Genomic DNA, 19898 nt, shown 5'->3' on the forward strand with positions numbered 1-19898 from the left:
AAAAAAAAAAAAAAGAAGATTTTAAGTATGTCTGCATGTTGGGGGCACTTCATATGAGGCTGACAGGCACTGCAATTGACTGTTACATGTACTTGGAGCCTTTGTATAATGACTGTAGAAAGATCAAGATCCAGAACCAAAATAGGGAGCCTGAACTTGTGCATGTAGATGAATTTATTGATGAACTACTACATAGTGAGGGAGTCTGTGATATTATTCTGCCATGGTTACAGAAAATGTTATGTGCTCGAAGAAGCTGAGCAACTGGAGCCATGAGTTAGTGCTCTAGAAAAAGACAGAGATGACGTGGAGTCCAGTGAAGAGGAGCATGAGAAGTTGGAAAGAATGCCATCACCTGACCTTCGCCAGAGAAGCTACCTAGACTTATATAGGTCTCGCTACTCTCCTAAACGGGAGAGCCGATCTCCTAGAGGGTGAAGTTGATATCACAAAAGGAGTAGCCCTTCACCCTGCCAAGGAAGACACTGGAACAAGAATCCAAATGTAATTTCCACTTCCATAATTTCCTCCTCCATAGTTGCCATAACCACCTCCATAGCCCTTACCCTGGTTGCCATATCCAGGTTCTCCACCACCATATCTTCGTCATCCTCCTCTATAACCAGGGCTACCTCCAAGATTGAAGGTCCTAAGATCGAAGGCACAGATCCCTTTCCAAATCTCCCATTCTGTGCTCATTCTTTTATAAGGGGGGACAAAGCTGCATGCTTCAGCTGTGGAGCACTTCGTGGTTCTAAACAAGCCTCTCCTGGCCTTTACTGGCTAACACTCAGGTTACTGCTCTAATCGTTTCTGTCTGACCCAATCAGACAATGGACCCAATTGAGTTAATATTGCCCAGCAGTAGATTACACCTTTGTTTAGAGCGTTGCCAGGCCCTGCAGCATAAGCACAAAGACTGTATCCACTTTAAGGCGCTCCCTACACACCCTTAAAAAGTCAAGTGACTGGGATCAACAGGTGGCTTAGTGGGTAAGGTGGTGTTGGACTCTGACATGGCCAACTGTGGTTTGAGTCCTGGACCTAGTAGCTAGAAAATTATGCCAGGCACATGTGTGTGCATGCCCAAAATCCTGAGATAAGAGGTTACAGTGTGGCCATCCTCCGTAGGGGTAATTTCTCTACCTGCCCCCACCCCTCTGTGAGCACACTATGGCAAAAACCTAAAAAAAAAAAAAAAAAAAAATCAAATGATTGACTGACTTCCTACAACTATTAGTTTTAGCAGGTATGTAAAGATCAGCTGTCATACAAGATCCAGTTTCTTGGGAAGACATATGGTCATGAGAAGAAAGTTGTATTACTTGCTATTGAACTGACAGACTTCTGCAGCAATATTAAAGCATTTAAAAAAAAATCTGAGCTTTCATGTTTTAAATGATTCTTCTCATAAAAATGCCTCAGTTGGGGCCGGCAGGTGGCATAGTGGTTAAGGGCACTGGACTCCCATATGGCCGACCACGGTTTGAGTCCCAGACCTGGTGGCTTGCTTTCTCATTTTCTCTTTCTCTCTCTGGCTTCCTTTCTCACTTTCTCTCTCTCTCTCTCTCTTTCTCTCTCTCTCACTTTGAGCCCCTCTGGTCAAATTAAAATAAAGTAAAAAAAAAAGCCTCAGTTAATAAAAATTGTCCATAAGAGCTATTGTAGTTTATGCTACAACTTTATATAGCTTTTAAAATTAAATATAATCAACTCCACTTAAGTCTGTGGTAAAATCCTAGCACTTATGTCTTTGCTAAAGAGATTTAGGTAGAAACAAATGTGTTTTGGCTAAATGATCCATGGACCAACCAAGTCAGCATCTAGTATATTGTTAAAATAAAAACCTTATTTTAAAATATATCTTAAAGTAAAAATAAATCATTAAAAAGATTCCAGAAAATTGATTTATTTGCTACACAGAGAGAGTCACAAACAAGCATTCTTAAGAATCTCACACCATGATTTTCCCCTAGCCTTTCCAGGCTACCAGGAACATGCACATGCAAGTACCCGGCACCTGCAGGTTGATCCATGAACCAAACTCTGACCTAGATGGCTCCAGCATTACAGAGTGGTGCACTAAAGCTTAGCCACTGTGGCTGGTTATCTCACTTTTAACCTATACTATGCTTTTCGGAAAGAAACAGGATGGCAGATCTAAGATCATGAAGCCAAATAAGGCATTTCTCTTTTTTCTTTTCTTCTTTTCTCTTTTTCTTGAGAGAGAGAAAGTAAAAAAAGCACTTCCCATGGGGCACGGTTATGCTGCAATCCTTCTTTTCCATCTTTCCCTCCTGGGATTTCAGGCATGCACATATACTGGTCTGGTGTTTTTCAAGTTGCCAGTCTGGGATTTGAACCACAAGGTCAGTCATGTGGGATCCAGCTGTCTTTACTACTATGCTATTGACTGGCCCCAAATAAGGCATTTCTCTATCTCCTGAATAGCTTATAATAAATAATCTACAAAATCCCCCCATGAACATAGAAAAAAATGTTAATAACAATATTCAGCCTGTAAAGTGAGCTACTAAATGTCATTAAATGATAAATTTTAGACTATTTATGACTTTTAATCTCATTAACTACAATTCTCTTTTCAACTGTTCAGCCTTGACAGCAACAAGTTTTAAGTTGTTATGCTATTTGAGAATGTGACTGAAGTGACAGTTATGAATTATTCTAGGATTTAAAGCAGTTCTTCTGTCAGAGTAGGAGTTCAGAGTTGTGGCAAGGAGCCCAGAGTCAAAGTCTTTATTTTTCTGGAAGTCATGCTACTTTTTGTCATCTTAAGGGAGGTACTGCTGACTCCTGTTCTATCCTTTGGGAATGCTAAACAAATGGACACCTTAGATAAGGCACAACCTAGGATGAGCTTAAGAGTGGAATATCTATGTGTGTTTAGAGTTCTCTTCTATTGCTCATAGTTCCTTCTCAGAATTTAGACAAATAACTGAGTGGTGCTTTCATCTTCTTTGAGATAACTCACCAGGGTAGCCTTCGAGTCCATAGGCTCGCCACTTGCTGACTGGCTGAAGTCCTGCTCTACATGCATCATTCTCACTCACTGCAGACACGCTTAGCTGAGATCTGAACACCTGGCAGGAAAGAAACAGAAGTCAGAGGGTTCAAGGTATTTTGAAGGTTTTTGGAACCTCAAATCTCAAGACATCTCTGGTATAAGGCAAAGCTGAGTCTCAAATCTGGGATCCTAGTCTCAGCTTCATCACTTATGTGATTTGGAACTTACAGATGAGTCGCTTAACTTTTTCTTGAAGTTTTGCTTTATGGTGCCGGTGTTCACCAGAGAGAGAGAGCGAGAGAGCGAGAAGTACCCCCTGGAGGAATGGCTATGCTCCCATCCCTTTTCTTCATCCTTCTCTTGGAATTTTAGGCATGCACGTACACATGCTCAGTGTATTTTTCAAGCCTCTGGATCTGGGACTGAAACTGTGCACTTGGCCATGTGGGATCCAGCTGCCTTAACCTTCACATCATCAGCTGGCCTACCAGAAAAATTTATAAAAGTTTTGTTTTTTGGACCAGTCTCAGACTAGTGGCTAAGGGAAATGGATCTTATATGGATAACTGCGGTTTGACTCCTGGTCCTGGAGGCTCAAAAAACATGCTGGATGTGTGTGCAAGCATGTCCAAGATCCCAACAAGATGTAGAAATGGAGAAGAGACTGTGGTGTGACCATGCCCAACCAGAGGATGCTTACTCTCTCCCCCTCTCTCTCTGACCAACATACATATAACCCTCTGTCAGTTAAAAAAAAAGAAAAGTTTTTCTCAGTCACAGTGGTACATAAGCAGTGCCTCTGCTAGGGAGGCTGAGGTCACATGGGAGACCAGCTTGCTTTCCTTGGCCCAGCTGAACACACTAATGCAGGTGCATGGGCCTATATCCCTAGTTAATTAGGAAACTGGGACAGGAAGACTGCAAAACAGTAAAAGATCAAGGCCCTGTCAAAAATACTACCTTGGGCCAGCTGACGGAATGATGGCTAAGGTGGTTGGACTTCACATGGCTGACTGCAATTTGAAGCCCAGACCTTGTGGCTTGAAAAACATGCTAAGTGTGTGCATGCTTGCCCCAAATCCCAAGAGGAGAATGGAGAAGAGATTGTAGTGTGGCCGCTCCCCCTGCCCCAGTACCCCAGCGAGTTACTTGTCACTTCCCAAACTCTTCTGGGCAAACGCAAGCATCCTATAGCCAAAAGAGGCCAAAAAAAGAGAAAAAACCCAAAAAACAAAACCAAGGGAACCACCAGTGAGCGTAATGGCTATGTCGCTGGACTCCCATGTAGTCGACTGCAGTTCATGTCCCAGACCCGGTGGCTTAAAACTTACGCCGGGCACGTGTGTGTGCGCGTGCCCAAGATCCCGAGAGGAGAATGGAGGAGAAGGGATTGCGGTGTGACCATCCCCTCCGGGGGGTGATTTCTCGCTTTCTGTCTCTATGTCTCTCTCTCTCTGTCTGGCGAGCCCACACACCCTATAGCAAAAACCTCTCAAAAAAAAAAAAAAAACCCAAAAAACCAAAACAAACAAACAAAAAAAACAAACACAACTCAAATCCTTTTCTACTCTCACAAAGAGGAGGGAAATCTTTTTTGTACCCTCCCTTGCTAGACTACTGCTCTACACTGTTCTCACCAGCTGTCTTATAAAAGCCATTTCTTCTCCAATTAAATTGTTTTTAATCTGTTGAATTAGGGAATGAAACAGTCAAGCTTTCACCTACTTGACACATACTGTATTTATTTAGAGTACTGTTTTCAGTATTGTGTTTGACAATTCCCTGGTAGCTTATATTTTAAAGGTATGTACATATTATGGTAAAATATAGGTAAAAAGAGCTGACAGAGGATTGAAGGAGTCTTTCAAGAGTCATATATGTATACGTATACACACACACACACATATTAGGTTATCAGGAAAGTAACGATGTAGTTTTTTTATTCTTTTTAAAGAATTATTTTATTTTATTTTTTAATTTATTCATTCACTTATTTTAATTTGACCAGAGAGAGACAGACAGAAAGGGAAAGTGAGAACGCAAGCCACCAGGTCTGGGACTCAAATCATGGTCGGTCATGTGTGGGTGTCCAGCGCCTTAACCGCCACGCCACCTGCTGGTCCCATGACATAGTTTTTTAAAATTATATTTATTTTTGAGAGATTTTTGCTATAGGGCATGTGTGCTTGCCAGAGAGAGACAGAGAGAAAGTGAGAACTCATCCCCTTTCCCGCTGTGCCCTCCAGGATGGCCATGCCACAATCCCTTCTCCATTGTCCTCTTGGGATCTTGGGCATATATGCACATTCGTCGGGCATAAGTTTTAAGTTGCTGGGTCTGGGACTTGAACCATGGTCAAGTGGGAATCCAGCAACGTAACCATTATGCTATCTGCTGGTCCCCATGACATGTTTTTCTAGGCGTAAATGTGTCATGACTTTCTGGACAGCCCAATATAATACATGCATATATATAATTGTGGGTACAGACTTTGTGTATGTTATTTTGACAACTCTAAGACCATTTTTTGCGAGCAAATGAAGTTGATGAGAAATCAAATTCTACACAAATATGGTGTTACTAGAGCATCCTAATTTTATTGAGAGTTTTTCCTAAAGTTGGAAAGTATGCCTCGTCTAGACACCTGTGGACAACCCCAAAGCAAATTAAGGGATTATACAGTCTCAATGATAAGGTGATTGTGAACAAAATGTACACTATATTATAGTTGTAGTTTCCTCCTATCCCATTATGTTACCGATTTAATTTCGATGTGTACATACAAACTGGTGCTTGGAGTCTATAGATTCTCGTTTGCCATTTAGTTTCACCTTGGAGAGATTATTTCAGACCTCCTCAACGGTCTGGTTCTAAATGGCCCAGAGAAGACAGGGACTAGTTTTACGCAGTAGCTTAATTTACAACGTAGGCTGCTCTCAGTTCTAGGCTTATTACTCGGGGGTCGTTTCTGTCAAGCTGAAGAGTGCTACTATAATGTCTATAAAAAAATTCTACTGGGTTTCACGCAAACCAAAGCAAAAGCGAGAGTGGACGGTTACAGGAACGACTACACATCAGTTTTTAGGCTTTTCTGACTGAGGCGGTGCCTAGACCGGCTGGGCGAAGAAACGAGCAGCACAGGGCTTTATCCCCCGGGTGACAGGTGGTGAGCAGTTCAACTCTGTATCCCAGGAGAGCGGAGATCGCTCAGTGACAAAGGATGAGGAGAGGCGGACACGGAAGACCCTCCACGAAGCCAGGTGATGGGGAGGCGCGCGCCGCCCGCTCTCCGTACCTTGTGGGCACCAGGCTCAGTGCCGTGGGCTGCGTGGGCCGCCGAGAAGTCGATGACCCCGCCCAGGTCTGCGGTCCCAGGCCGGCTCTGCCGGTAGAAGCGGAAAAGTTTCCGAAAGGCGTCCTCCCCAGGTTCCGCGGCCAGCGTCGCTACAGAGCCCACGGCAGCCGCCATCTTCCCCATTTCGCAACTTGCTCTGTGCCCACCCACTCGACCCGGAAACAGATTACCGCACTCCGGATCCGGAAGAGGTTTTCGGGGTCGCGACCCCAGAGCACGGAGGCTCTTAGTTTGAAAATGGCTGCCTCGGCAGTACGGGCAACCGTGGCGTTGCGAACGGGTATTAGTCGTCCCATTGCTTTTGTCAGGAAAATTCCTTGGACCGCAGCGGCGAGTGAGTGATGGAGATGCGGGAGGGGCGAGAGTTTTAGATCCTAGAGATCCTCAAAACCCTGCTGTCTTCCGAGCACTGAACTAACTCAGCGTGGTGCCTGGATTAGGTGCCTGAATTTGCTCCTGAGCAAGCCTATGAGCAAAAAGGAATTTTGTTTGCGATGAATAGTTTAGGGATATCTTCTGAGCTTGGGAGCACGATTTCACGTTTTCTGTCTTTCGGAGTGACTTGGTGGAAAGATACATTAACTTACAAATTGAAAATTTAGGATTTATAGGGGATGATTTTGACTGCAGTATGGAGGGATTCAGGGTGGCAGGATTGTAGGCGAGGAGACCATCTCAAGAATTTAGTTCAAACATGAGGGTTTGATCTAGAGCAGTGATACGAGGTTGGCGGTCAGATCCTCTTCCGTTATCAGAATAAAAATGGAAAGCATTTATCGGTGGCTTTAATGGGGGGAGGGTACAGATGAGGAAAAGAGAGGGATGATGTTAACATTGGTGAATTTTGTAATTAGAATTTAGGAGCAGTAGGCCTACAGAAGATGAGTAAAGTAAGAATGTATTGAGTTTGAGAAGCCTGTGAAGTAATTGAGAGGTCGTCTATTACTGTGCTTGAGAGCAGGACTCTGAAACCTGACAGTTTTGATTATCGTTCCAACTTGGCCATTTATTATTTGTGTAACTTTAATAACAAGGTAATATGGGACAAGGGCTCACAACCGTGTCTTAACTTAAACATTTATAACTTGAAATCATTAATACCTGCATCATAGGATTGCCGAGAGGACTAAATGAATTTATATGGAAACTTATTAGACTTGAGCCCAATTCAGTATAGTACTCAGCAAATGGTAGTTATTTTCATGCCTAGTAAAATTGAAGCTCAGGGTGGAAGCTTAGTCTGGAAACAGGGTTGGAATAATTTGAAATCTCTCACCAACTTTGGATTTTGTGAGGTGCTGTTTTGAGATAAGGTTTTTATATTTGCTTGCCAAAATTAAAAAACAAAACAAAACAAAACAAAAAAAACACTATGACTGGGCAGGCAAGTGGCATGGTGGATAAAGGCCCTGGATTCTCACATGACTGATGGTTGTTTGAGTCCCAGACCTGCAGATTGCTTTTTTGCTTTCCCTTTCTCTCTCTATTTCTCTTTGATCATATTAAAAAATAGTAATAACAAATGGAATTAATTAAATAAACAATTCTTTTAAAAAAACCCAAAAAACTATGGTCACTTTTTAGAAGAATGAACAGGGATTACTCTCCTGGATTTTGTGACTCAGAAGACAGTAGTAGTATAGGAAATAAATTGGTTCGTGTCCCATCTTTTCAGTATATTGTTGGTGAAGACCGAACCTAGTAGATAGTCTCCCTTAGGCCCTGTAGAACTTTGTGGAATGGCTGAGAGATTTCACTAGTGTCTTGCAGGGGCAGTTTTCCAGATCATAAAGACCTCGTTTAAAAATCCTTAAAAAGAGTCTGCATAATGTAAATAATGTACAACTTTGAAAGTTTCAGTTCATTCATTCATTAAGAATATATTAATATTTAAGGAGAACCTGTTATGTAGGCATGTTCTTGCTGCTTGCAGCTGTTTCTCCTGAACATAGGAAGTTATACGGGAAAGGGTAACATTGAGAAGTGGTTTATTTTGTAAGTAAATGTTTTCTAGAAGGATTATTTTATTTTTGGAGAGGTTTTTGCTATAGGGCGCATGCACTCGCCAGAAAGACAGAGACAGAGACAGAAAATGAAAAATCACTGCCCAGGGGGGATGGGCACACACGCCCAGCGTGATTTTTTTTTTTCTTTTTTTTGGAGAAGTTTTTGCTATAGGGCACGTGCGCTTGCCAGACAGACAGAGAGGGACAGAGAGACAGAAAATGAGAAATTACCCCCCAGGGGGGATCGCCACACCGCAATCCCTTCTCCTCCATTCTCCTCGGGATCTTGGGCACGCACGCACACACACCCAGCGTGAATTTTAAGCCACCGGGTCCGGGACGTGAACTGCGGTCGACTACATGGGAGTCCAGTGACATAGCCATTATGCCAACTGCTGGTCCTGCCAGCGTGAGTTTAAGCCACCTGTCCGCAACTCGAGTCGCGGTCGACTACATGGGAGTTCAGCAACATAGCCATTTTGCCAACTTCTGGTCCCTTCTACAACTTTTAATACCTGATTTAAAACATGAGTGTTGGGACCAGCAGTTAGCGTAATGGCTATGTTGCTGGACTCCCACATAGTTGACCGCGGTTCCCATCCTGGACCGGGTGCCCAAGATCTGAGAGGAGAATGGAGGAGAAGGGATTGTGGCGTGGCCATCCACCCTGGAGGGTGATTTCTCGCTTTCTGTCTCTCTGTCTCTGTCTGTCTGTCTGGCGAGTGCAGGCGTCCTATAGCAAAAAAAACTCTCCCCCCCCAAAAAAAAGGCTTACTGGACATTTATTTATGATGTCCTACTGTGTATCAGGTACTGTAAATACAGTGTTTTATCTATTCAGGGACCTTATAGTGTAGAGATGGGGATACAAAGACTTAAAACAGATGAAGGAAATTGTTGAGCCAGGGAGATTTAAATGAGGAGATAATCCCAGGTAATATAAAATGTAAATAAAAATATAAGCATTGTAGTTCAGAAGGGAGTGAGAGATTATTCAATTTTTGATCTTTACAGTTGTACACTCTAAATCTTTTTAGTTCTCACAGGGTTCACACATTGACTTGTATTGCAGTAGGAGTCTAGTAAAACAATCCTCAATGGATATATTTGGTTTGGTTCTAAAAGGACAGTTAAAATTTAGGCTGAATTAGGATTACTGACATATCAAGGAGAGAAAAACAAGAGATGAGAAAATCAACAAGACAAATGGAGAGAATTCAGTTTGATGTACTAGAAAGTAACTATGAGCCAGCAGTGGGAACTAAGGCAGGAAGGGTCTACTCACTAAATATGAGCACCATCTATTGTAAACGTTAAATTATGAAAGATGAGTGAACTAGTTTTTTTATTGAGAAAACGAATGTAGCACTTCACGCAGTGGATTGTGGTTATCTACCTTTTCTTCTATGTGATCTGCTTACGAGGATTATAATCCACATACTTAACATCAATATTTGCTGTAATGAAGACACTCAGTATTTGCTGAGGATGGGGACAGCAGATGGAGATTTAGCAATTTAATCTGTCCATGTTTCCACCCCACCACCTAATCTGGCACATTACAGCTATACAGTTAGTACCATAGCTGCTTCCTCATCTTAAGGCTTTAAGGAAATGCAACATTGTTCTTAGCCACAAGAAGTTTGGGGGCTATAAGTCCCCTTTTGAGTTCTGTCTGTAATATTGACCAATAAATGCAGAATATATTGACTACTTTTAATATATCATCTCTCCCGATACAGGTGAGCTGAGAGAACACTTTGCACAGTTTGGCCATATACGAAAGTGCACTGTACCTTTTGTGAGTATTATCTTTAAAAGAAATTATTAGAGGAGCGAGCAGATGGTGTAGTGGTTATGTCAGTGGACTCCGACATGGCTGACTGCAGTTCAAGTCTGGTGGCTTGAAAATCATGCTGGGTGTGGGTGTGTGCATTCCCAAGATCCTGGAAGGAGAATGGAGAAGGGATTATAGTGTAGCTATCTCTCCTGGGCGGGTGATTTCTCACTTTCCCTCTCACTGTCTCTCTTTCTCTCCTGGCAAGTGCATGTACCCTAATGCAAAACCTCTTAAAGAAAAGAAAAACTATTAGGGCCAGCAGGTAGCATAGAACTGAAGGTGCTGGATCTCACATGCCAACTGCACAGTTCAAGTCCCAGACTTGAGGCCTAGAGAGAATCACATTGGATGCATGTGCATGTGTGCCCAAAATTCCAAGAGAAGGGACTGCAGTGTGGCCATCCTCCCTGGGAGGTAGTCTCTCACTTTACCTCTCTGTCTTTGGTGAGCATACATGCCCTATAGCAAAAAACTTAAGAAAAAAAGTATTAATATTATCTTCTAATTGAAAACATATGAACTTATTCAATATTTAATAGAAAGAGGTTATTTTGTTGATTAAATTATAGGTGATACTAAAAAACCAAACTTATAGGTATTTATGTTTTTTATTGTTGCAAAACAAATTAGTACAAGTTTAATGGCTCACAGCAATACACATCTGTATCATCTCACAGCTGGGCACAGTTTAGCTGGGTCCTCTGCCCAGGTCTCACTTGCCTGTAATCCAGGGTCAGCTGGGATTGTAGTCTGCCTCACAAGTGGTTCACCTGTAGAAAGACTAACTTCCAAGCTCCTCAGTTTATTGGCAGAATTCACTTTTCACCTGTGTGATCATGGATTCCTGATTTTTTTTTTCCCCCTGGCTTTTGGCTTTATACAGTCAGCTGGGAGCTGTTTTCAGCCCTTAGGGGCTGCTTGCCTTGTTACCTGGCTTCTCTGTAGGCTTTCTTACAATATAGTAGCTTGCTTCTTCAATGCCAGCACGGAGCTTTCTCCATTCTGCTAAGAATCTTCTATGTATAAAAAACATAATCACAAGAGTTATCCTTACCATATATGCTGACCAAGGGAGCAACATTTCATCATCTTTGTCATTTTCTTTAGGTTAGAAGCAAGTCACATTTTCTGTCTACAGTCAAAGGGAAGGGATTATACAGGCTGAGAAAACAGGGATGAATGGAGGTCACGGGGCCTGTCTTGGAATTCTGCCTATTAGAGTATTCCAGTAAGGACTTGAGACAGTAGAGGATAATTATATTGCAAACTAATTGGCAGAGAATATTTATGTTTTATCCTAATTGAAGTCCATTTCATTTTTTTAGGTATTTATAATTAAATAGTAATTTTTATTATTTTTTCTATTTCTTTATTGCCAAAGGGTATGTATACTTGCCAGAAAGAAAGCATCCCCTCAGTGTGGTTGTGCACCAGTTCCTCCTCCATTTCTCAGTCCTGTCAGGAACTTGAGCACGTGCCCTATATTTCAAGCCATCCAGGGCAGGACTTGTACTGTGATTGGGCATGTAGGATCTAACTCCATATGCACAGTGCTTAAAATCTGTACACTACAGGACCAGCCCAATAAAACAGTATTTAAAAATCCATGATTGAGCATTTCTGTGCATATGTGATAGAAAGACTACCTGTCATAGTCTGATTGCTGCAGTCCCGTTCTCTAATCTTCCAGATCACTGGTTCTTGGGCACTTACCCAGTGTGCTTCAGGCTGACCTGGCCAGGGATTTGAACTGTGGTCACTATGGGATCCCATGTCTCTGAGCAGTGTATTACTACTATCCCATGGAGCTGGTCCTATAACAGTATTTTTATGTTAATTAACATTTCCTTTGCTTTCTCATGGGAGTCTAGAGGTCAGCCTGTAAATGTGTTCTACTTTATCCTGGGCTACATTTTTCTGTGGGCTTTTTGGAGCATGATGTGAGTATGCATAGAGTGGATCATTAGGACATCACCAGAAACTCTTCCCTCATTCAAGGCCATTACTTACAAAGTTACCTTTGATGTATCAGAGCAATTTCTAAGAATTTGATGTTTTTTTTTGCAAAGCACAACTTTGTAGAGACTGATGAGGATCAAATGGTTAACTACACTGAATAGACATCTCTGTGACTGTCCTTTTCAGAGGGCTAGGGACAAGGCAGGTCCAAGTACATTAGCCCCTGGCACTTGGGATAGATAAGTTGCATGATAAATACTCTGCCTTTTGCACGAGTAAGAGTAGCAAACTTATTTAAATTAACCAGATATCTAGAACTAGATAAGTAAAGGTGTAACATTTATCTTCTATTTTTTACTAGGAACATGTGATAATAGTAGATGAGATTGATCTCAGAAGTAACCAGAGAGACAGACAAGATTTGAGGTTTAATTTTTTAGTTTCTAGAAATAAGGTTAGAAAAAAGGGTACCTCAAAATTTCCCTTGACTATTAACTCTTAGTATGGTTTGCACCTAGAATGACAGAAAGCTCATTATCTTAAGGCAGTGGAAAAGCAGAGGGAGTATTAAGCTTAACACAGGGATTTAGCTTTAGGTAACTGAGAGGGTGAGCATACCAAAGGAAAGTTACTGATGTTAATGTCTAGAATTGATTCCGCCAAATGAAAAAGTTGGTAGTTTAGTTTGGAGCTCATGGAAGCTTTCAAATTCATGATTAATCTATATTCTGAATTTTTAGAATAAAGAGACTGGCTTTCATAAAGGTATGGGTTGGATTCATTTTTCTTCAGAAGAAGAACTTCAGAATGCACTACAACAGGAAAATCATATTATTGATGGTGTAAAGGTAAATCTATTCACATCATGAACTTTCTATCCAATAAGTAAGAGATTTGGAATGACAAGGACTTTGGGATTTGTAAGCAAAGCTGCCTTTAATGCTTGTTAGACAGTGTAGTGACACAGTGCACTGTACTAAAAGGTCTGGGGAGGGAGGTACAGGAAGACTCATTAGTGGTTACTAAGGTATATGTGACGCAGAACAGGAGAAATGGCAGTCTACTTTGAAGTCAGGTAAATGGATTGAGTCTCCAGCTTTCTTGGGCATATTGATTTACAAGTTTAAGTTGAAGTCTGGCATGTCTTAAGAACAGGGAACAAATAACAAATGTTTAAGTTATTGGTGTTGACTCCCTTACAAAAAGGCAATCTTATTAAATTGTTATCTTTTAGTTTTAAAGTTTTTTCAGACATTGTCTTTTCCTTACAGTGTTTATTTGATTTTTCAGCTCCACGTTCAAGCTCAAAAACCAAAAGTTTTTCAAGGGAATCAAACATCTGATGAAGAGAAAGATTTCTGAGACTGTTATGGCCCATTAAAGTAAACATAACAAAATTTTGTCTAGATGTTTTTATTTGAAACAAATAGTTGAATCAAGGAAGAGCTTACTTTCCCTATTCCAAATTAAAACAGCAGAATAGGGACAGAATTCATTTGGTAGGACAGTTCCAATATCAACTTACTCATTGTGGTTGGGGTAATTTTATTCATAAGCAGTTGCTCTTACACAAAATACTAACCCCAAACTAACAGTGTCACACAAAAGGGGAGTGGTCTTGGTTTTGTGTGTGTGTGTGTGTGTGGGGGGGGCACTTTATGTTCTATATGCCAAAAGGCGGGAGAAGCACAAACACGACCTGCTCTTTAAAAAAAACTAGTTCAAAGTAGAATTTTTTTTATCCCCTGTACTTCAGTAATAAAAAGTAGCGCTGGGATCTGGCACCCAGATTTGGTTTTTATCTTGACCATTTACCAGGTGTTCCCCCATCTGACTTGCCTCATTAGGGTTACTAGTCCATTCACTATGAAGAGAGGTGTTATCGACTCCTTTCTCCTCTTCTTGCCTTCATGCTCATGTTCCTTGGGACGGCTGCTATCTGAAGGTCTTTTAGAGCCACCATGTTGTTTGGCTTCTTCCAAAAACTTGTCCAAACCAAAAGGATCTTCTTCAAACTGAACTGGTCCCTCTCGTCCTCTCTGTCTACGGTCTGAACCAGAAAACTCCTTGTCGGGAACAAATCTAGGGAAAAAGAGAGAGGATTCTGAGCTACATTGTTTTCACTGTTATGAACATTGAAATTGAGTTGTCTACCTTGGTACCTGTTGGTCTTTATTCTGGCTTCTAGATCATCACCATACATGTCCTTGTCCAGATTTTTACTGGGCCTATAAATACTCTGGGCCATATCTTTACCACCTCTCCAGGCTTGATCATAAACATTGTAAATTTCATCTTCTCCACCTGCAAATCCACTGTCCATACCCTGTGGAAAAATCAATGACATTAAATAAAAATGTGCACATTATTAAAAGCTCAATTGGATTTCCTGACAACCAGTCTAGTACTTTTTATTGTTTTGTAGAGGGTCTGTGAGGTTTAGAGACTATTCCCACCCCAGTGGCATATGGTCACACTGCAATCCCTTCATTTTTCCATCCTGTCAGGATTTTGGGCATCCATGCCCAAGCACTCAGTGTTTTTCAAGTTGCTCAGGCTACGGTTTAAACCATAGCCATATGCAAACTGGCTCCCAGTGCACAGACAACCCTTAACCGCTGTGCCAAGAGCCTGACCCAAGTCTAGCACTTTGACCCAGTTTTTTTGTTTTGTTTTATTTTGCTATACAATGTGTGTGCTTGCTTGCTGTAGAGGGACAGTGAGAAGGAAAGTGAGAAATCACTCCCCAGGGGGAATAGCCATGCCACAATCCCTTTTCCATTCTCTTAGGATTTTGGGCAGGCACACATGCACATAGGCCTGGCATGATTTTCAAGCTACTGGGTCCAGGACTGGAACTGCGATGGGCCATGCGGGAGTCCAGTTCCTTAGCCACTACGCCACCTGCTGGCCCTATAGCTTTATTTAAAAAAAAAATTCCAAATGGAAAAGTATAAAGCATAAAAAAAAAAAAATCTAAAGGCCAGCAAAAAAAAAAAAAACCCAAAATACTTGTAGGACACTGGCTCTATTCAAAAAATAAATGCTTGATATACTGTGGGGTTTTTCTGTTTGTTTAACTTTATTCATGATAGTGTGTGTATGAGCATGAGAAAGAGGGAGATGTACAGTCTCACAGGATCACCCTGCCATCCCCTTCTCCCATTCTGCTAGATCTTAGGCACTCACGTGCATGCTTGGCATGTTTTAGACTACTGGTTGCCATATGGAATCTAGCTTTTCTTAAGCAGCACTTTACCACTGCAGTTAGGAGATGGCTCTAGAAACAAGTTTTTTTTTTTAACCTGATCTATTTCATTTTCTGCTAATGTCTCAAATCTTAGCCAACTGTAAGAGATCACAATCAGAACCCAACTTGTCTCTTTAAAGTTACAACATACAACTTTTTCTTTTGTCATGCCAGTATTCTTTAGGCTGATTCCAAATCTAAGATATGTTAATTATTTCTTCCCTGAGCATATGCATTCATATCACCACACAGATGTGCTGTTTCTAAATTCCTTTTACCTTGGTTTGGTTGAAGAGCCGCTGGTCGTATTGAACTTCATTGGAAGTACGTGGATTGGGCACACCAAGAGCAATGACTTCACTGATATCCCGATTTTCATTTCTCTGCAGTTTAGACCTATTTTAAGATACATCACTTAACTGAAACCCTTTGCAGACAAGCTGGATATGTTCAATTTAAATACAACCAATCGCAGAAGCTGAGGAAATTGATATGTCATGTTCATGTCTTGTGAACACATATTCCCTGATAATGCATAATCAGGCTGGCAACCTTTACAGCATTTCAAATACATGATGATTAGAAGAGGTACAGTTTCACAATTAGGACTTCCTATTACCTCAAAAGAACATCCAAGAGACTCATTCCTGACATGGAATTTTTTAATATAAGCAATCACAATCATGCTGAGATTTGAAATTGCTATGTCGTATTTGCCATTATTATGTGAGGGTTTGGGGGAGCAGATACGTACACGTGCCTGGTGTGAGTTTAAGCCATTGAGTCTGGGACTCGAATCGTGGTCGACTACATGGGAGTTCAGTGACAGCCATTATGCTAACTGCTGGTCCCACTAGGTATTATTTTTGACACTCAGAATAATTTAAAAAATAAGTATGTATGTAATCTATATCCCAATGAAACTATGGTAACTATCAACACTTTACTAGAAGCTTAGGTACTGAAATGATTTCTATATACAATTTGAGTTTCATCCAAACACGAGTTTACAGCTTTCCTATGTTATTAACTCTCAGAGCCCTTTTACTGGTTTTAAAGGCCAATGTATTTGCAAAGCCATTTAATTTTTTACAACTTAAAAATTTCCAAATAAGAAGTTATTGAACACTTTTACATTTAATTTTTTACAACTTAAAAATTTCCAAGTAAGTTATTGAACACTTTTCCACTTAACTATTCCTTCTCCAACACTACTTTTACCTAGAACTGTAAATTCATATTCTGTTTCTCTATGACTTTGCTTATCCAGGGAGATGAAATACGCTAATTAAACAACAAAGAACATCAACGGGAATCGTCTTTATGTTTAAAGTGGGACTTGAAAAAGCATTTTATCAGCTTGCAAGGTGTTCAGAGCATGGGAAAACTCTTCATCTGGGAAGAAAATGTTTTATATTTGCATTTAACCTGTGCTCAGAATTCCCCCTATGTATTACCAGCATTTCTTCAACTTTTCAGCAATGTTAGCCCTCAGCATTCGGTGAACCACAAACTTTCCAATCCCTACTTTATGTCCTAATACATATATTTGGTTTGTTCCATAGAAGTTTGTGCTTATTAAGTGTACTTTGTAAATGTTTTCCAGTCATTTAGAAAAATTAAAAAAAATATTTGTCTGAGGGTGCATGTACTTGCTAGAAAGAATATGGGAGAGAAGAAAAGTGAGAAAGCACCTCCTATGGGGAATGGCCATGCCTCAATCCCTTCTCCATTTCTCTCTCCTTTCAGGATTTTGGGCACATATGAACACACACCTGGCATGTTTTTTAAGCTGCTGGATCCAGAATGCAAACGACATAGTCAAGTGGGATCCAGCCACCTTTGAAGCTGGTTCCCAAATAATTTTAAATGTTCTTTTTGATTTTAAGTTAAACTGTTCATGAGAAGGAGTTTTCACTTCTTTTGAAGACTGTTCCACATTTCCCCCAGTTATACTGGGCATAGTACTCTGCATATGAAAGGATCTTAATTAAAGGTATGGCAGCCTATTTTCTGTCTAGAGGAACAGACACATGACCAATGTGTCTTACCATCTGAAGTAGAATAACAGAACATTCCCACTTACCACCACAAACATGATCTGAACTTCCTTTTCCTTCTCTTTTTTATTCACTTATATCTTCCATGAGGAAGCCACATACACACATATTCAGATGCACCCAAAATAGGGTCTCCACACTGATCCAGCCATAGCTGGCTTGGATCAAGGTCACAGGCATGAAGGACCAGCAGATGGTGTAGTGGTTACATTGCTGGACTCCCATATAGTTGACCACAGTTTAAGTCCCAGACCCAGTGGCTTAAAACTCACACCAGGTATATGTGCATGAGTGCCTAAGATCCCAAGAGGAGAATGACGGAGAAGGGATTACGGCATGGCCATCCCCCTGGGGGGGGAGGGGGTGATTTCTTGCTTTCTGTCTCCCTGTCTCTCTGGCGAGCACACCCGCCCTACAAAAAAATCTCTCTTACAAAAGATCACAGGCATGGGCACACGTAACTGGCATGTTCAGAAAGGTCCTGGGACAAGTACTTGGAACCTTTCCCTTGTGGGTCCAGTTATATCACCCCTGTACTACCACCTAGCCCCTGAATTCCCTTTCTGATGTCCATTATTCTTAACTCTATCTCTCTAAGGTGATGGATTACTTCCAGGGATAGTCAATTTTATTAAGAAAAGTATAAGAAAAGTAAGTGCTAATTTATTGACGTTATCAAACCAAAAAGGATGGGATGAGAAAACTGATCTTAGCAGACTAAAGCTCTTCTTTAAAAGGTACAAAAGGCCACTCTTCATAGTTCTTCATTTGTATCAAATAACACTTACCTCTTATCAGGAGCTGCTCTGGAAAGATTCCTATCATGCTGTCTCTCTTTTCGCCTATCATGCCGGATTTCATCTCTCTCACGTGCCTCCCCATCCTCTGTGTGGACACAGTTGAAAATGATTTCACCACTATGTTATCCATTAATGTTTTTAATGAGAGTGTATTCTTTAACTTTAGACAGAAAATCCCATGAATTCCATGGAAATTCCAAACTTCCAGAAATGCCATTTGGCATCACAGTATTTTTAACCTTGTAATTAAATTAAGTCCAATAAATAGTGTAAATTTAATTTCTTTATGTGAATTCTAAGATCATGCATGCAAGCTGAAGTACTTAGAGGTAAAGTGTACTGCTGTCTTCGACTTACTTTAAAATCCACCAGAGTAGTTCAGTTGGATTGATAGATGGAGAGATGTATAGATAATGTGTAAGACAAGTTTAGTAATATTAATTGTTAAATATTTACTATAGAATCTAGGTTATATGGATATTCATTATGTAATTCTTTTTTCTGTATGTTTGAAAATTTTTTCAATAAAGTGTAAGAAAAAAAGAATTATGTAAGATTTTCAAGGATCATACTGAATAAAAAACCTTTCACTTATAGTGGCTGGCTGCATCTTGATATCTTTTGTGTGTATATGTCTGTCTTCATTTTCTCTATCCTCACTAGTCTGAGGGATATGGTATAGCAAAGAGTATGAGCTCTGGAGCCAGCCTGTGAGAAAAAAGCAGTGTGACCTTGCGCAGATCGCTTAGCTATTCTAAGCTTTAATTTCCAAGTCCTCTGTCAAACAGTGACAGTAATACTACCACCGCATAGGGTTGCTGTAGGAAAGGTAATACATGTAAAGAGCTCAGAGTGGGGGCTGCTATAAGGAACACTCAATAAACATTAACTTTTACTAATATTCAGCAACAGATTTTTCAAAACTTTAATTTCTCAAGAACCATTCTGTTCAGTTTCGAGAACTTAGATACAGTAAATTTTACTTTTAATTACCTAACTCAGTTGGTAGGTGTAAAACAGGCAGGTATTTATATCTTGCCTCATTAAGCCAATAATATATGGTTCAGGGAAGTGGATCACTAATTACAACCTTAGTTCCTTCCCCATAGTTAAACTTCAGACTTCCATACCAAAATGCCTGCCTGACACCTCCATCTTAAACTTAACAGGTCCTCAACTAAATTCCTCATCTTTTTCTCAAACCTGTTCCCGTGTAGTAGTCCCAGCTGGGATCCAGCTTCCTTAACCTCTGAGTCATCTGCTGGCCTCTTTTTTTTTTGGTTCTTTTTTTGGAGAGGTTTTTGCTATAGGGCGCCTGCACTCGCCAGAAAGACGGAGAGAGACAGAGATAGAAAGCTAGAAATCACCCCACCCCCCATGGGGGATGGCCATGCCACAATCCCTTCTCCTCCATTCTTCTTTCGGGATCTTGGGCAGACACGCACACAAGCCTGGCGTGACTTTAAGCCACCGCATGCAGGACTTGAACTGCGGTCAACTAAGTGGAAGTCCAGTGACATAGGCATTACACCTACTGCTGGTCCCGCTGGCCTCTCTATTTTTAGTTTTTTGAAGAACCGCCATACTGTTTTCTGTTAAAGCT

At 40.9% G+C, this 19898-nt stretch overlaps 3 protein-coding genes and 1 pseudogene across 3 annotated transcripts in view; 2 read left to right on the forward strand and 2 right to left on the reverse strand.

Annotated features, from left to right (window-relative positions):
• LOC102485217 (pre-mRNA-splicing factor 38A pseudogene) overlaps nt 1-2038 on the forward strand; it is a 3129-nt pseudogene extending 1091 nt beyond the window's left edge.
• Nucleotides 1-6524, reverse strand: part of ALKBH1 (alkB homolog 1, histone H2A dioxygenase) — a 38297-nt gene extending 31773 nt beyond the window's left edge. Inside the window, exons 1-2 of the mRNA XM_006157087.3 lie at nt 6321-6524; nt 2993-3101 (exon numbers count right to left, since the gene is read on the reverse strand). Of these exons, the coding sequence (XP_006157149.1) occupies nt 2993-3101; nt 6321-6503 (292 nt within the window). The 5' untranslated portion in view covers nt 6504-6524. The remainder of the gene's footprint in view (nt 1-2992; nt 3102-6320) is intronic.
• Nucleotides 6525-6573: 49 nt separating this feature from the next.
• On the forward strand, nt 6574-13582 carry SLIRP (SRA stem-loop interacting RNA binding protein). The gene is made up of 4 exons (XM_006157088.3): nt 6574-6714; nt 10129-10187; nt 12926-13033; nt 13476-13582. The coding sequence occupies exons 1-4, from the start codon at nt 6618-6620 to the stop codon at nt 13545-13547; spliced, it is 336 nt and encodes a 111-aa protein (XP_006157150.1). The 5' UTR covers nt 6574-6617; the 3' UTR covers nt 13548-13582.
• Nucleotides 13583-13923: 341 nt separating this feature from the next.
• The window catches only part of SNW1 (SNW domain containing 1), a 59348-nt gene continuing 53373 nt past the window's right edge, over nt 13924-19898 (reverse strand). The window contains exons 11-14 of the mRNA XM_006157112.3: nt 18284-18380; nt 15714-15831; nt 14348-14511; nt 13924-14267 (exon numbers count right to left, since the gene is read on the reverse strand). Coding sequence (XP_006157174.1) covers nt 13997-14267; nt 14348-14511; nt 15714-15831; nt 18284-18380 — 650 coding nt within the window. The 3' untranslated portion in view covers nt 13924-13996. The remainder of the gene's footprint in view (nt 14268-14347; nt 14512-15713; nt 15832-18283; nt 18381-19898) is intronic.

The sequence above is a fragment of the Tupaia chinensis genome, unplaced genomic scaffold (assembly GCF_000334495.1).
Source record: "Tupaia chinensis unplaced genomic scaffold, TupChi_1.0 Scaffold000528_1, whole genome shotgun sequence".
NCBI lineage: Eukaryota > Metazoa > Chordata > Mammalia > Scandentia > Tupaiidae > Tupaia > Tupaia belangeri.

What these genes read in the sequence shown, in the direction of transcription:
- SLIRP (XM_006157088.3), top strand. Translation starts at nt 6,618, where the DNA reads ATGGCTGCCTCGGCAGTACGGGCAACCGTGGCGTTGCGAACGGGTATT. An exon ending in TCCTTGGACCGCAGCGGCGA is followed by an intron (nt 6,715 to 10,128) that starts GTGAGTGATGGA and finishes CTCCCGATACAG; the next exon opens with GTGAGCTGAGAGAACACTTT. An exon ending in ATATTATTGATGGTGTAAAG is followed by an intron (nt 13,034 to 13,475) that starts GTAAATCTATTC and finishes TTGATTTTTCAG; the next exon opens with CTCCACGTTCAAGCTCAAAA.